This window comes from Megalops cyprinoides, chromosome 5 (assembly GCF_013368585.1).
Source record: "Megalops cyprinoides isolate fMegCyp1 chromosome 5, fMegCyp1.pri, whole genome shotgun sequence".
NCBI lineage: Eukaryota > Metazoa > Chordata > Actinopteri > Elopiformes > Megalopidae > Megalops > Megalops cyprinoides.
The window spans coordinates 22,689,378-22,707,500 of NC_050587.1; the positions used below are offsets into that span (position 1 = coordinate 22,689,378).

Consider the following 18,123-nt stretch of genomic DNA (forward strand, 5'->3'; position numbering starts at 1 on the left):
TGTAATGGTCTGTGGCTACAGCTTCAGGTCTCATCTAGTATCTTTTGTGATGAGCAATATTTTTCTAGTGAGAAAATTCTTTCTGCTGTGTGTGCGCGCATGCATGTGTGTGTGCGTGCGTGCGTGCATATGTGTGTGTGCGTGCGTGCGTGCATATGTGTGTGTACTGGACGCAGTAGGTGACCTCAGAGTGCGTCTGGCTCTGTCCCCCAGGTGAACCTGGTTCTGGATGATGGCCGCTCCCTGGGGCTGATGATCAGGGGAGGGGCAGAGTACTCTCTGGGCATCTACATCACAGGGGTGGACCGTGGATCTGCAGCAGAGTGTGGAGGACTCAAGGTAGGATTATGGCCCATTATTGTCCCTCTCTGCATCTCTTCTTCCTGCTTCTTTTTTCCGCATTTCCTCATTCCTTTCTCTGTGTCTCTTTATCCCTCTCTCTGAGTCACTATCCCTCTCTCTGTGTCTCTCTAACAGCATCACTGTATCTATCTACCCTTTTCTCCGTCGCCATCTCACCACTGGCTGTCCCTATCACTCCAAAAGTCTCCGTCTCTCCTTGAATTTTCAACAAGATCTTAAGTTTTTATGATACATAATAAATAACAGCTTGTGGGGTGTTGCTCAGCAGGTGTGTGTGTGTGAAAAAGGTCCTGTAGAAAGGGGTGGGGTGGTTGGTCAGGCAGTCTCTTTTGTGGGAGTCCAGACGTGTGTCCTACCTGTGAGTGAGCATCTGAAAGTAGACTGTTCCGTCTGTCCTGTGTGTACCTGCAGGTGTCTGGAGGAGGGGGTGAGCATGTAATTGGTTGGAAGATGACCCCTGTCTAGCCTCATCTTGTCGTAGAGAATCACATTCATATTTATTGCCCACCACGGTTCCATCGAACCGCCTAGTTTGATTCTGTGTAATCAGGCCAGTGGGACGTCCTGTTAAGGACCAGGTTATTGATCATGTTACGAGAAACCATCAGCTCTCCCAAAACCGTAAAAGAGACAGAAAAATGATCAGCATTTTATGTGGTTCAGTCACTGAACTCATCTGTCTGTTTGCCTGCCTGTCTGTCAGGCTCAGTCATGTTCCTGATGAATTACAGAGAGGGTCTTAGCATGCTGCTGTTTTTCTGGCACTTTGAAAAAGCACACTGTCATTGCTCTGATTATCCTATGGCCCAGATTCTGTCAAGCTGCTTTGTTCTTTGACGTTAACACTGAGAACAAAAACTTTTCATTTCTGACTCCAGTTTGACAGATACTGAAATTGGGGAAAATGCTGTGCAGGAATGAAGAAAAAAAGAACTACAACCCTTGCTTGGATTAGTTACTTTGGATTAGTTAGTTTAAGGCAATCGCTTTGTAGGTTGATTGAGCAAGGGTTGATGTTTTCCATACAGATCACGCCATAACTCACCTGAAGTCATATGGCTTAGTTTTGTAAGAGTTCCTTCAAAGAATATTACCTTTTCCATCCCAATTGTCTTCCTGCATTATTGCTAGTGTATGGATAAATGAGACAATTGATAAAATTATATCATAGTTTTTATTATTGTTGTTATTGCTAGTTTGATGACCACAATACGCTTTGAAAAGGTCAGTCCCTGATTTCTTGTTAAAACAGGTATTGAGAAAAACGGGGAAAAAGTGTTGCATGAAAGATTAAAATCATACTTGATGTTTTGCCGGTGTCGCCTTGACGGGAAGATGAATGATGCATTACTGGACACCTGGCTGGGCAGGAGGCGTGTGGCGCTTTTTGACAGACTGCGAGAGTTTGGGGCCGCACACAAACAGACGCAGCAGCGACGCCGGCCCGGGCTCGCGCCAGCGCGAGGACAGGACATGAAAAATGCGTGAACGCTTTTCCTGACTAATGCACATTATTTGGGGGATTTTCAAAATGCATCCCTTTTCAATGTTCCGCCTCAGTGCGCGTAATGGTCCCTCCGAGCGCGCTTATAGGGCCACAGAAATAACTCTGCTTTCCCGGAATAATGCGACGCTTCATAATATTCCGGCACGGACGACGCTGGGGCCGAAAGCCAGGCCATCCGACACCGTGAGTGATCACGTCATTAGAGCCGGAGCGGGGGGACTGTCCATTTTCCCCCCCCTGCCCTCGGCTCTGCGCTCTCACCGCCTCCACAATCGGACAGACAGAAAGATGCAGGCTGTTTTTTTCGAACACACAGCTTGTACAGAATGGTAATTGTGCAAGACTCGACCACTTACACACAGCCGTTTACAGTGGAATAACATTTTTTTCTAATGATTTTCGTTTTTAGATTTTGCGGGGCAACGTCCCTGATCGAATGCCCATGTGGCTTGTATATTGATTAGACTGCTAATTAGGCAAGAGGGATGTATCGTAGCCACTGGCCGGACATTTTAATGAAGCAAGAACAGTGTGTATTAACGTTACGGTCACCAGGGGAAAAAAAATCCTAAAACTGGAGTCTTTTGTTTTTCCAGCTGTGAGGTGATTCTGGTTCTTACAATATTGGGCTTGAGTGAATGTCACAGTCTGCATCATGAGGGAGAGGAAAGAGAGAAAAAACAGGCAGAAACTCAGTTCAAAGCTTTAATAGATATACATCTGGAGCCAAGACAGAGGAAGACATCCCAGGTGAATGAGTGGCAGTGCAGTACTTTCAGATACCGGTGGCGCTGGAGCGGTGATAACAAAGGCAGATAAATCTTCTCATGTTTTACATTGAGTCTTTGCAGCTCAGCACAGCGTTTTGCAAAAAGCAGGAAAAAACTAATCTGTCCTGCCTTACAGGGCCTTTAATAAGTGAGTAATGAGTCACTCAAGTAGTTGTAATTTGGTGCCAGCAAAGTATTTAACCTGGCAAGCAGGTGCTTGGTGCAGTGTGGCTCAGATTCAACTGAACCACAGCGCACTTTGTCCTTTAAGTGGCAAAATTTAAGTGGCAAACTTCACTTTACAGATAAGTCCACAACATAATGTGTTCAGTGAAATGATAGACACTGTATGACAAGAAAAATAACATCTTTTTCATTGCTAAAAGTTAAGGACAGAGGGCATTGCGGTAAGCCTGAATTTGAATGCAAGGCTGTTTGTGTCTCTGGGCGTGGGTTTTACAATGTGGTGAAAAGGTTAATCGCACTTTTGCTCACGTTCAGATTGCATATATTGTGTATCTTTTGTGTCTTTGTTGCTGTGGATATTTTTTCCCCAAGAGAGCAGTCTTGACACTGCTGTTGCAAATTGCTGGGCTTGTGACTGGTATAATTGCCCTGTTAGCAGTCTGCGGTGCTTCAAAGATTGACTGATGAGGAGTTCTGTGTCCTCTGACCCCTCATGCAGTGGGTCCAGTTGTCACGCGGGTGAAGATCCGGCAAAAGCATCTCCACTCAAGCACGGGCAAAAGGGAGCGTTTGTTCCAAGCAGCGTGCAGCGTTTACAGTAAATGGCAATAAATGAATTTGCTTAAAGAGCTGGCACATCGCCCGATCACTCCAGCTAGCTCACCCACATGGAAAGCGAAACACAAGGACGATTGCTTTTTTGGAAAGTAGCGACATCACTCCAGGCAAACAGTCTGTTATTACTGAACTTCCTGTGTGGGTGAAAATAAGGATAACATAAGTTTGCTTTGCTTTCACAAGCGAGTGACTTTGATGTTAAGTAATTTAATTTAATTCTGTGGAGGACTTTTAGATTGTTTTGATAAGTGCTCTGCTGAGGCTTCAACATTGGTAAAAATACAGGGTGTTTTATTGTTTATTATAAATGTTGCATTTACTGTTTTGACAAGTGTAGTTGATAATGAGTCATTTCTCTTGTTACGCTGAGTACAACGACGTATTCTTTTGTCTTGCTTATGCTTAACACTGAGATTCTGTCAGTCACTCTGTAATGGATGTACTGTAAATATATTCTACCCCATTGCACTGTTTCTGTCTCAGTGACCCACCTTTTACACATAGTGGTTAGGGTGAGGATTAGCTGTGGTGAACTGATCTGGGGTCAGCTGTTAGGAGCAGATGGTCCCCAGAGGCTTTGAACGCATGGCCGGTTCCTATATGTAACCTGGTGGAGATGAATTCACTCACTCTGTCAGTTTGAGTGCCCATAGGACCCTCGTTTAACACCCAGAAGCACTGCACACAGGGAACAGAGCTACTGCACCCAGTGGGTTTTCTACTATCCAGGTGGAACCACTGCTCTCTGGCCCTGGCCTAGTTGTGTTTCGACTGTACCTGTTTGTGAGAAGAGCTCACGCTGGTTCAGTCTTACAAGATGTTCCTTGCTAGCTGAACTGCACCTAAGGCAGCACCTGATGGCATAGTATTGGTGTCATCATGGTGATGCAATTGTGCTTATTCCTTCATTTTCCTCTGCTGTTATCGGACAGCAGAATTTCTCCGTCCGTCATCTGCAAATGACACCATTTCAAACAGTAACAACCATGTAATAGAAACACGGCTGCTGTGCCTATAAACAGCCTGGTCGTTTACTTTAGAATTTTTGCCAGTAGCCACTGACACAGAACTGAATAGAACACAGGTTACTAGGGAAGGGAGTCAGTCTGTCTCATAATATTTGAGCAGAATTGTGAGGTCAGCACAGCATTTAACTGAAAGCCATAAGACACACAAAAGAAAGTTAGTACTAGTTATGTTCAGAGTGTCATGCTCAATTCACAAAGCTGGCTGTGTGTGCTGTGTGCTGTATGTCCTGTGAAATGAAGCCCCATGGTTTAATTGATTTACTAAACAGCCATATATATTTGCACTTAAGCATTTCGCAGAGTACACTGCGGTAAAATATTCTGTGTACACAAAGCTCTAATAATATGTTTAACTGTCATTTATAATTTGGGTAAATGTAAGCGGTTGTAAAAAAAAGTTGAACACAGCAAATGATTTGTCAAATTATGTAATTAAGAATTATGAGGGGATAATTAAGTGATGAAGAAGAGTGAGAAAAAAAGGTCAGACACCTGTGGATTACGTGGTTGGCTTTCATTTTAAATCAGCATCATTTCGTACTAATGTGCAGAGCAGACAGGGCACGGTTTGTGCTTCCAGACTGCAAAACATTACATAGTCCATCCTTCAAAGGACAGTTATCAGGATATCTTATCTATGTATCAGTGAAAGAAGGAGCAAGCCTTTTGCGGTTGCAGTATTTTGTTGGAAATTGATCCCTCTGAAAGGATGTTACATAATATCAGAGGGATTTAAATTCCAGGCTCAGATACTGCATTTTGATCCCCAATTTCTGACTTTGGACTTCAGGGCTCATGGATAAGATGTTCCATACAGACGGAAACCAATGTTATTCCATCACAAAGCCACCTGGGTTTCTGAACCACAAAATGCATATGTGCACGATGCTTGTATGTACACAGACTGCAGACATGCAGTTATATGCATCTGTGAATACCCTGCTGCCTCCAATGTTGGACGTGCTGCACTTACACAGTAATTGGCTTGATAGCCCAATAAAGTTAAACGCTCCATTAATTATGAGCACATCCCAGAGCTTGGCCCTGAAACCGCAGTTTGGCACAGATTTCTCCCAAATGCAAAAGCAAAGAGCAAATCTGTTACGCAAGAAAGATTTGGAACTGACTGTTCAGGGTGGAGAAAAATGAAACAGTGGCATTTTGGTGCAAACAAAGTTTCAGACATCAAGCTACAAAAAAGTCAGTGCTTTGTGTTTCAGCATGTGTCTGCTACACGTGTCTCTTCTGCACATTAATTTAGCACTGTGGGCCTAAGACACATCAGCTGGATACCAGAAGGGTATGATATCCAAGTTGTCAGTTGCATTTTGGTTTAGTATCCAAAGCTCCTGCCTCGCTTCATGTTTTGTATTAGAGCTTTTTTGCATGTGGAGTTGTTTAAACCCTTGTCACCTCACAGTTGATTGAATAGAACTTTGAGACCTTTCTGCCATGCCTTTCTGGAGATCTGCCAAGATCCTTATCAAAGAATATACAGCTTCAATTTATGGACTGTACTCACTATAAAGTGTTAAACCAACTCTCAACTGACGGACTTGAGCCAGTTGTCTAAGCATTATTCAGCATTCAGAGTGCTGAATTTAAGAAGGACCTTGGGAAGTTCAGTTCTGTAAACTCTCTTTGGTCTTTAGTAGGGGAAATGGAATTATACTCATGCCCATTCCACAGGGAATTACACTCCTGCCCATTCAACAAATCAACATGCTGTCAAGGCATGGTTCTTCGAAGGTCACTTTGATCTGTTCTCCAAAGAAATGAAAAACCACATAAATATTTACAGTTATCACTGGAGTGCTCAGCTGACCTGAATCTCAGGTTGAGGCCAGTACCAGGGGCAAAACTGAATGGTTCAAAGCCCAGGACTCTGAACTGTGATTCTGGATCAGTTTGAATGAGGCTGTCTCATCTTGGGGCTGGGGCTTTACTGGGTGGAAACAGAGTACAGATGCAAATACATACTGTTCCCTGTGCCGGTGTCACACTCTCCGCAGGTCTCTGTGGCCATGATTTGAGTTCCTCTGCTTTCACCTTGACTGGTGTCTGGGCGGAATAGGAACGAGTGAGATGCTGATTTACAGAGCCATTGCGGGGTTGATTGCGGAGGCGGGAAAAGAGATCAATCAGCGGCGTATGTGAAGCGTTTCGGAAAACTGCAAAACAAACCACGGAACAGCGGGCCTGTATCATCGCCATTGATTGTTTCATTTTCACCGTTGTTGCTCCCTGAAAGGGAGTAGGTTTTTTTTAAAAAAAGATTTCTTTGATATCGATTTGCTTCCCGTTATTAATATCATTGCAGCCGTTTTTGTTTAATTACTGCAGTGATTCTCTGGCAGACATCAGAGTCCACAGACATTGATCCTGAAGAAGCGGCTTTGTCTTGCCTGGTTAATCCCTTTTGGAGGCCTGCATCAGGGCCAGCTCTCGCAAATTGAATTGTGTTGAGGTCAATACTGGAGAGGCGACCACAGGCAACTGGAAAGTCGACCCAGATAAATCCGCCTGCCCTGCCGCCCCAATCGGTCATGAACGGACACAGTCCAAAGCCATCTCTCCTGCTTTACCATGCGGAATCCCGGTCAGCCATTAGCAAACAGCCTTTCAAGCCCTGAGCCAAGCACAAGAGAGCAGGAGGGCGTGATGGTCAGACCAGGTGAACGTCTGCGTGAAGTAAACATTGTAGCAGGAAAGGCACAAGTAGCATTTTCCACATTTTAGAGAAGGCAGACTACATCAGGTCATTCTACCATCATGAGACACATGGCACTCCGTCATGTGACTCGATCATCCATGAAAGGCACGTTTAGTTACAGGCTCTACACATGAGTCAGTGTGTCCCCTTGCAGTTTCTCTCTGTGGAGCAGCACACGGCACTGGGCTTGCTCCACTACAATGAGATAGACAATAATATTTGACAAAACATTCTGGAGTGTTCAAAGTGGATCCATGCATGCTTGGGAATCTGTATGTATGTAAAGGTTAATAAATACAATGTGTTTGTGTCTGTATGATCATACATGCGTGCACGTAGGCAGATTGTGTGTGTGTGTGTGTGTGTGTGTGTGTGCGTGCATACTTCAAGTTTGTATATTTGGACCTCTCGCAAGGATGAACCCTTGTGCGGGTTGCTCATTTAATGATGCTGTGCTCTTCTTTCACCACTCTAATCCTCCCTGTGTCCCTGTGCCACTGGAAGTAGCCTGTGCTGTCTGTGCCACTCCACACAGCCTCTCCTCTCTGTGCCCCCCCTGCCCTGCAGATCGGCGACCAGATCCTGGAGGTGAACGGCCGCAGCTTCCTCGGCATCCCCCACGACGAGGCCGTGCGGGTGCTCAAATCCTCGCGCCACCTGATGATGACGGTGAAGGACGTGGGCCGCCTCCCGCACGCGCGCACCGTGGTGGGAGAGACCAAGTGGATCAGCAGCTCCCAGATCGCCGACAGCTCGGCCAGCAGCAGCGTGGCGGGGTGAGGGGGGTGGGGGGTTGGGGCAGGGGGGCACACGCTGGACAAGCTGACCCGTATTTAGCATCCACAACTTGCTGATTTTTGCCACCAGATGTAGCAACCCTTACCTATATAGGTTGCTTTTTTATTGTTATTTTACGGAGTAATAAAAAGAATTATTTGCATTTTGTGTGTTAATCATACTGAAGTGCCTCAAAATGAAAGGAAACATGCAAAGATAAAGCTCAGTTTCCCTCTGGGTACCCTCCAGCCCTGCTCCCTAACAACATCTATCTGTAAAAAGCAACTTTTTGACAGCAATCTGCTGATTTTTTTTTTCCTTTTTTCCTTAACACTACCCACAGTACAGCTGTTCCACATGTGTGACATCTTAAATTGGTTTTATATGCTCCTAACATCAAAGGGAAATTCATTAACTATGACCTCGTACCTTGGAAACTGTGGTAGTGCAGTATAAATAGTCAAGAGGGTGTGTGGGCGGATTATTATTATTATTTTTAATTTTCCTGTTTTCTGGCCGAATTCACAATGTCCTCTATGTCAAATGTGGCCCTCAGAATTCAGGAGCGTTGCCAGGAGCTACCCAGACTCAGTCTAATATGCCATATTAGGTTGAATGTTTTGTGCTTTTATCTACATCAATGTAGTAAAATATCTACAAATGGTTACCATTGACTCAAATGAACATGAGTTATCTATCAAATAAAGCTGTGTACACACTGAGGTGATGCATTATAGCACCAGCAGAAGAGGATCTATAGTAGAAATCTGGCGTTGCTGCCATCTAACTATATGCTGTCTCTGGACCAAGCTGACCCATGGGCCAAAGAGAGCGCTGTGCCAATGTTAATAGGGCTTTATTATGCTGTAAATTCGCTTCAGAAGATTATTTATCTTGCATTAGTTTCTGCCGTCAAGCCGGTCCTCCTGTTACCAAATTACCCAGCGGGAGTGACCACCCTGAGGTCAGGATTTTTGCCTGATCTGGCCTTCGGCTGTACCTCCATGAATGTTTGCATTAGCCACACCTCATCGGCAAGGGCAGAGCTCCTCTCCTGCACACATCTCCCCCTTCCCTTTGCAGTGGTTTGAGATGCTCCTCTCTGCTGTTCTACTCATGTACTTGCCAGGTGCAATAGATTTAACTCAGCAAAAGTGCAGAGAAGCAGAATTAGGTTTGGGCACAAGCAACATTTTGATCGTCTTGATTTTGACTGTGCACAAGAGACAATGGTAGACGAAGAAGCTCACATATGATATGACAGATAAATGTGTGTCAGGCTGGTATGTTATGGAATGTGTAGAAGGACTAGAGACATCATGGTTTTTAACTTTCCTGGAAATGAGTGTTAATGTCCCTTTGTGTTTTTCCAAACTTTTTCCTACAGTTTGTCTATGGATCAAGGTGCTTCAGCAGTAGGAAAGGTAAGACAAATCCTCTCTCTTTGACATCTTTTTGAAACAGGAATAACTCAAACCAGTGATGTAGAAAGCAGGGCAGGTCATGTCTAAAGTGCTTATATTATATGATATTATATGATATTATATGATTATTATATGATATTTTATTATCATTTATATTTTGGTGCTGGTCTACCCATGGACTTAATCATGATGTGATATCCAAAACAATTATCGTATCAAAAATATAGTGATCTGTCCGTTAGTCTGTTGACCAATTGGCGCGAAAAAGTACAGGTAAAATTTTCCCTACTTCACTAACTGCAGTTCCTTCACCGCCGGGCAGAAACTGAGTTTGAATTCAGGTGGTGTTCACCTCAGGCTGTTGTGCAGTAAAATCTTGCAGCTGGTTTTTGGATCCTTGTCCAGGCCCTCTGCTCCAGCCTCTGCCAGCAGCATTTAGCACAGGGAAAAGCTCGGCCCGCACAGGTTCTGCTTGTCAGCATGTGTTCTGCTCTCTTGAAGCCAACTGTGGAGGCTGAACGCGGGCTGTTTTTTCCCTGGGAGGATTTCACACGGCTGTTTCTCCACAAAGGGAGACCAAAGACAGCTGCTGTGTGTGTGTTTACAAGGCAAACCTCCTCCTCTGTACAGTAGGGTCCCTGTGCTGTCGCATTATCGCTGCGTTACTCTACTGATTGGGCAGTGGAGGGCTGTTTGTGAATTTGTCAGGTGTGTGTTCAGGAATAGAGAACAAGCAGGACTGACTGTGTGTATGATTGTGTGTGTGTGTGTGTGTGTGTCTGAGTGTGTATGTTTGTGTGAGCGTGTGTGTGTGTCTGAGTGTGTGTGTGTGTGTGTGTGTCTGAGTGTGCATGTATGTGTGAGCGTGTGTGTGTGTGTGTGTGTGTGTGTGTGTGTGTGTGTGTGTGTGTGTGTGTGTGTGTGTGTGTCTGAAGGTGTGTATGTTTGTGTGAGCGTGTGTGTGTGTGTGTGTCTGAGTGTGTATGTTTGTGTGAGCGTGTGTGTGTGTGTGTGTGTGTGTCTGAAGGTGTGTGTGAGTGTGTGTGTTTGTGTGTGTGACTGTGTGTGTGTGTGACTGTGTGTTTTTGTGAGTCGGCTGAGAGATGCCTCATTACTTGTTGCAGATCCTTTCGGCTGGAAGCGATGTCTCTGCACAGCGGCAGTGGCTGTGATATCTGTCTCTCTGGTACTCTGTCTCAGTACTCTGCCCTGCTGAAGAGCGGAGCTCGTACTCGACGCTGGCGTCTCTGGGCAGCGCTGTCCCTTCCACCTCAGTATGCGCCGGATGGGGTGACGCGTTGGGGCAGCGCATGCAGACGCTAGAGTGTCTCTCCAGAACAAAGTGAGGCTATTTCAGGCAATGGCAGGAAGGATGACGTGCAGCTTCGGGGAGAGTGCGGTGGGAGGGGTGGCAGGGGGAGTGAGTGGTGGTGGTGCAGGGGGGAGTTGGTTTGGGGTTTGAGTCACATGTAATTAAGGGTTGTGGATATCTGGGATGTCATCCTAGCCACTTTCAGAGACAGAGAGGAAGAGAGCAGGAGATTTCGAGTAGATGTTGAGAACAGAGATGGTGAAATATGGGTGGGGGCGGGGGCGGGGGCAGGCGTGGGGGGGTGAGAAGGGTCAGAACGAAAGTAATGCTCTAAAAGAGGTGTCAGGAAATCGCATTCAGTTTGAACTCAAGGACTGTTGGCTGCCTCTCGTCGCTTTGCGTGCTGTCTGCAGTTCCAGAGAGGGGCTCTCCCGGGGGCATCCATGCAGACAGCTCGTCTGTCTGTCTGCCTGAGAGCATTTGGTGTGATGTCGGCCTGCACAGACCCTGGTACCTGTGCTGTCACAGTGTCCTCATGTGTCCTCTGTGTAATGTGTGCCGCCTCTTTTCTCTGTCCGCTTTTGATACCCACCCCCTCTGACGCACACAATCTTTCTCCTCAGCCTCTGACACAAAGATTTTCAGCACCGACACAGAGGTGTGTGATTGTGTCTGTGTGTGTATGAGAGAGAAGGAGAGAAATACAATGTACAGTACTTTATATTCAGAATGGATGTTGTGTAATAAACATTATGCAACGCAAGAGCAGTCAGCTGTAGCCGGGTAACAGTCTTTTAATGTAGTCTATCAAAGCTCATGATGAGAAATGACAGTGTAAAGATATATGCAACAAACAGTATCTAACCAGAAGGCAACAGCTAGGGACTTAAGGTTTTCAACTTCATTTTGTGTGTGCGCGCGTGTGTGTGCGCGCGCGTGTGTATGTGTGTCTCAGTGTATGGGCTTGTGTGTGTATGTTAATTCATGCATGCATGTGGTCTTGCTCATGGTTCCACAGCACCTATGTGTTAAATCAGTGTTAAGTCACACGTAGACACACACACACACCCACACACAAACCAACAAAACCTTCTAAACAGCGTTTGACAAGGATGTCTCCCAGAATATAAGCACAGCTAGCCAGCCACTTGAACCTACTTACAACCATTTGAGCGTGCATCCAAAGCATTTCATGGCTTAAGGTCATTAAAGGTCATAGGTTAATCAAGGCCTGAGGCTGGGTGTGTCTGCATTCTGGGTATCTATGCGCTTGGTGCTGTCAGCAACAGTCAGGGGCCAAACTGGGTGAGAGCCAGACTACATGGTGTTAAAGTGGTGTAAAAACTAACCATCAGCCGTGAGCTCTCGGGCAAAACCTCACACAGCAAAAACGCCCCAAACAGGTCGACCTGCCATACATCAAAGCCCTCTTCCCTCTCCCAAATGAAACCCACACCTCTCTCCAGTGGGAGAGATGCAGGAGCCCCTGGCAGAAATGGAGCAATGAGGTTTGTAACAGACGATTGGCAGGGCGGCGAGTTTTGATTAAATGCAGGTCAGAACTTTGTCATTTCAGCTGCTGTGGGATGAAGACAGTAATTGACAGAAGCAGCCAGTGCAGGGTATCACTTTGATAATATGTTTCTGAACATCACTTGGCTTGACTTGGTCGGAGCATGGGGTCTTAGCTGTGTGGAATGAAGACCAAAGTGTATGGGCACTTACATCGAAAAAAGAGTCTGTTTATATGAGGACATATATTTGGATGTACTCATTAAACTCTGGTAATGGACTCTCAGCAATGTCTCTCCCCAACCTCCGGCCAAGACAACATCTCCATTAAAAAAAATCATTTACATGTTAGGGCTGTGTAATCGGTACGCGCCATAAATGTTATCATTTCACTGCACGATTTCCTTGACATTGCACCTTTGTGGATTTATTTTAATTGCAGTGGCCTTATCGTAACGAGCTGACGTGCTCTCGAGGCCTCATCCCCCCTCCCCCCCCATCATCGTCATTTTAATTATAGCTGATCTCACATCTGACCGATAAGCTAATTAAGACGAGGTCACATGCCTGGCTGTAATCACTGACTCTGTCTAAAGCTCCGTCACTGTTGTGACTCATTCCGGACCAAGGCAGTGTAATCCACTTCCCAGAGCCACAGATGTTCAAGCCAGGAAGGATGATGCAGGTAGTATAGACTACCTTTGCTTTGGCATTTCATAGACTGAACTTTGGGAGACTGGATTAAGACATTGCACAATGGTCTGCCCTTTCATTGTGTAATTTGTAATGCACAATATTGTTTGTATATAAATATTAAAGTACATTGTATTTGTCTCACGGAGTGGTACGAGGTGGGGATTGTACATAAATTTACACACATACTCTCACACACACGTACGTATACAGAGACACACAGACACACTCACCATTCGCACTACACATTGACTGATTCAGAAATTGATTCACACAGACTAGAGAAGGCTGAATATTCATAAAATCAGGCCACATTTTTTTTTGCTCAGCAAGTTATGAATCTTCACTTCTTGGTACTCCGTTGTGAATAGTGACTCACAGGGAAGGAAAGGGAAGGTAGGAAAATAATAATATCTGTGAATGAGCTCATTTACATGCATGGTTCTTGGCTCTTCCTGGATATTAATGAGTAAGAATGAAACCCTTTTCCTCATTTTTTGATTATCAAACATTTCAGTTATGATCCAGATAATTGATTAGTAATCGCATGGTCAAATATCTGAATAATTGAATGTGGTCACGTCCTTAGCAAATGCACATGCTCATACATGCATACACAGATTGCTGCACACACAAACATCCATGCACATGCATGCAAAAACACCCATGCACTCAGATATGCACAAATATACACAGCACAGGGATCCCAGAATCTTACACAATCACCCACAGCCAGGTCGTTCCAGTACACTCAGCTACAAAACATTGCTAAATGGCTTTGCAAACCATTCTCTCTAAATCAATACCCAGCAACTACAGTTTTCATTGTGGTGTGGTGGGGCTGTTTTCAGAATTATTTAACCTGTCACACTCACCAGGCACAGTGCTCCCATATATATATGTGTGTGTGTGTGTGTGTGTCTGTGTTTGTATGTTCGTGTGTATGTACATGTGTGTGTTTGTGTACGTATGTTTGTATTCAGTAGAAACAATGTCCAAAAAATGGAAGGATTTTTGCTGGACAATGGCACCGTATTGCTTTTCATACATCTCAGCTGGTGCTTGCAATATGAGCATGGGATCACGCCTGGCTGAAAGAAGGAGGCTGTTATTCCCCTGGGGGATCATGGACAAAAGACTGGAGAAAAGAATGGAACGAAAGAGATGGGGGCGGATGCTGGGAATAGCTGCCTTCACAGGTTATTGGGGTATGATATTTTTCTACCTGTAGAGAATTGCAATTTACAGGTACTTGCTTGAGGGTTTGCTTACTGTCTTTATTGATAACAATAAATTCTCTCTCAATTCAGATGGAATTGAGAGAGAGAGAGAGACAGAGAGAGAGAGAGAGAGAGAGAGAGAGAGAGAGAAAGACAGAGATTATGTAAGTGACTGCTACTCATATTTGTTAAGTGAAGTGGTTCACTGCTGTGCAATTATGGTATTTGTGATTCAGTTACGTGGAGTGGTTCAGTCCTGCGGTTTATGTTGTATGAAATGGTTCAGTCCTGCGGTTTATGCTATATGAAGTGGTTGTGGTGAGGTGTTATGTGAAGCGTTTCTGTGCTGTGGTTTCTGTTATGTGATGTGTTTCAGCAGTGTGGTTGTTGTTGTACGGGGTGCTTCAGTGCTTTTGGCAGATGGAAGTCATGATCCAGTCACTGTTGCAGTGTGCTGTAACTGCTGACTCTGATCATCCATCCCGCCTTACCGTGATAACGCTAATCCCCCGCAGCAGCAGCCGCAGCTCGTCACCCATAAATCACACTGGCCAGTGAGCCCAGAGCGCTTTTAAAGCCAGGGCTGGGCCACGGCCCCGCCCACCTGTGCTTGGTGACCTATAAAGAGTGCTGGCAGGACAGTGATGAGGGACTGCCACCAGGGCGGCCATTGATCAGGTCATGCATGGGTGGCCTGGCAGCATGCCTGGCAGTGAAGAAAGACAGGGCGTCTCTCGGCTTTTCTCCGCTCCACTTGAGCGTGTGTGTGCAGGGGAGTGTGCAAGACAACCTACGACAATCTGCACGGAGGTAGAATCTTCAGTCATGCGCTTATATTAGGGCATTCCCAGTGTCTGTGTATACGGGCCAGATATGTGTTTTTGTCTGAGTGCATATATGGGTGTGCATTTGAGAGAGAGAGTGAATGTGTGTTTGTGCGTGCGTGCGTGCGTGTGTGTGTGTGCATGTGTATGTTAATTCATGCTCTCATGGGTGTGGTCTTACATGTCTTACACAGCTCCCATGTGTTAGGTCCAAATCTGCCATCATACACAAATACAGGTTTTCTCTGACGCGCCTGTCACGGCTCACGGAAGGGCTTTGCATCGACTCTGAGACAGAAAGGCTGGCAGCTCCCGGTTTATTCAGTAGTTGTTGTTGTTCAGGGGAACTATCGCTTTGTGTATTAAATCGATTAGTCTGCCTGACATCCGATTTACCCTTCAATGAAGCAGCATATCTCAGAGGTCAAGCCCAGGTGACTCACACGCCACATGTATCCGTGAGGAAGACTATTGCTACTCCAGCCTGCAGGTATTCAGGTGTTCAAGATAAGGAAACATGAACAGGACAGGTGCTATATGTGCAGACAAACACCTACTTTATTTCATTACATTACATTACATTACATTAGGTCATCTGGCAGACGCTTTTATCCAAAGCGACTTACAGGTAAGGAACAGCAAGCAAGCTACGGTAGTGTAGGAGACCTTGGAGTAACCTTTTGGTTGTTGATTTTATTATTTTATTATTTTTATTTTATTTTATTGTTTTAACTGTATTTAACCCTCAGATTTTAAAGCTTTCCACTTTGCGTATTATAATGTCTATGGGTATGACAGTGTTGTGGTGAATAAGATGACTACTAAGACTGCTGCTGCACCCATGAGAGAAATATTTATCCCGAATTGCCTCAGGAAATATCCAACTGTATAAATGGATAATGTGTATAAAATTGAACTATGGAAGTCACCCTGGGAAAACGTATCTTCTAAGAAAATGAATAACGGTTATTAATAGTTTGGATATGCTATGTCACAGACTTTTAAGAGACTCTGAGGGTTGTATTTCATGAAATGAAATTAGATTAAAAAAGGGTTTTGTTGGACATGCAGAGAATTTATAAATCTATCTTGAAAGGACCATTGATTTGGCATCTGATTATGTGGCTTGCAAGCACCTTTCATTTGCTGTGTGATTATCACAAAGAAATACTTTTCCTGGGGTTATATTTTCAATAATCACAGACTAAAAAAAATGAAATTAATTTCAAGTTCCATTTAGCCACACTTATTAGACACAGTGGGGTAAAAATGATTTGGTGTGTTCAAGTGAAATGATTGCAGCTGATTCATGTACCAGTTACAGGTATGTGATTGTGCATTTGTAATTTGTGGGGTTTAATATAAATAAAGCCATTCATTTGGAGTGCCTGTGGAAAACCCTCAAGGTTAATTCCCTAAATCTTAAAGACATCCAAGGAAACTACCTGTGGGGCTCCATTGTGATGAGAGATTAACCCCTGGGTTCAATCACCATTTGTCTACAGCTTTGTTTAATGGAGGTGTTTCTTTTTTTTCCTTGAAGAACACAGCTTGGTGAGTCAGGGATCACTGTCAATGATCCGATATTAACAAAAATGGGTTGAAGAAAGAAACCCTTGCATTTCCTCTTAATGCTTTATCTGTGATTTAGCTTTTAAGATTGTGGTATTTTTGATTTTATGTTTGCATTATATATTATAAAATTATATGCAAATGTTACTGATTAATAGCTGTTAGTGCTGTTTATTTGTACTTGTAATCTTGTATACACTTATGTGGTATAAATAGGACCCTACTGTCTCTTCATGATAGGAATGGAAGTGATAATGTGAGAGAAGGGGGTGAACAAGAGATAGGTAGAAATGTAGAAATGATAGTTTGCAGATACACTATGCTATCATTGCAGTATTTTGTATTGCATTAGTAGTTATAGCATATGTGAAAACAGAATATCAGCAGTGTAGCTGTTGTGAAGAGCATTCATACTTTCACAAGCTAATTTTTAATGAACATTTCAGACAGAACCCTGTAATTTTAAGGCATCAGTGTTTACCTCGTTTTCGGATAATGCGCTGCTTGAACGCTCATGGATCAGACTCCTTTTGTTCTCTGGTGTTTTTCCGCTGTTGTGTTTCGCCCCCCTGTTAAGTCAGAGTCTTACCGTAAAGCATCACATCCCAAGGTCAGGCACAGTCTGTAGGCTCGTAGGGGATATCGATTTTCCAATCTGATGCAAAAGCACCTCTCCCGTCTCAGTGAATCCCTCTGTTTTTCTGTCCCTCATGCTGTCTCCTCTGCCAGTGTCATTCTCAGAAGCATGAACTTGCTTTATCAGTGTACTCTTCTACAAGATCATGTTTTCATTTTTCAAAAAAAAAAAAGCCAAATGATGTAGTCTCAAATGGCTGCAGACTGAGATCTGCACATGCATCTAGAAGCAGTGAGATTAACTTTAGGAATTACATTTCATTTTATTATTTGAGAATAGTGTTGTTAATTTTGCAGCCACTTGACATTATCTCTATCCAGGTATCAACAGACTGCCATTAGAAACGTGGTGTCAGACTGTTGGAGCATTCTTACATTTACATTACACTTAGTCGCTTAGCAGATGCTCTTATCCAGAGCAACTTGTAAAGCAGGAGTACAAAAGTGCACATAAAAAGGTCACAACGGCGCATACATAAAAGACAGACCATATGTGAACATTTGTCAGTCTGTCACACAGTGCTGTAATAACCAGCTATGATTAAAAAAAATACATTAAAAGAGGGCAGGAGTGCCCTACATGCTACCTCACTTTCTTCTGGAAGAGCATGTGGCCGTTAATGGTGTCACCAGACTGGTTAAACACAGGATTCATGGCAGCGGGTCCCTCTGATACAGGGATCAATGCCCCGTTTGACTTGTTGCTGACAGGGGCAGTGTAGCATAGTGGTTACAGAGCAGGACTCGTGACCAAAAGGTTGCCAGTTCGCTTCCCCACTGGGGCACTGCTGTATGCTTGGCCAAGGTACTTAACCTACAATTGCCTCCGTAAATATCCAGCAGTATAAATGGATAACATTGTAACTGGTGTAAGTCGCTCTGGGTAAGAGCGTCTGCTAAATGCCAATAATAATGTAACGGGGAAAAGCCAAAAACAAACCAAGAAAAGTGGGTGTGAGTCAACAGTG

The 18,123-nt window shown here is 44.3% G+C and overlaps 1 protein-coding gene across 1 annotated transcript in view; it reads left to right on the top strand.

Moving 5' to 3' along the window:
• whrna (whirlin a) overlaps positions 1-18,123 on the top strand; it is a 61,252-nt gene that overhangs the window by 31,452 nt on the left and 11,677 nt on the right. The window contains exons 3-5 of the mRNA XM_036529429.1: positions 214-339; positions 7,753-7,961; positions 9,350-9,386. Of these exons, the coding sequence (XP_036385322.1) occupies positions 214-339; positions 7,753-7,961; positions 9,350-9,386 (372 nt within the window). The remainder of the gene's footprint in view (positions 1-213; positions 340-7,752; positions 7,962-9,349; positions 9,387-18,123) is intronic.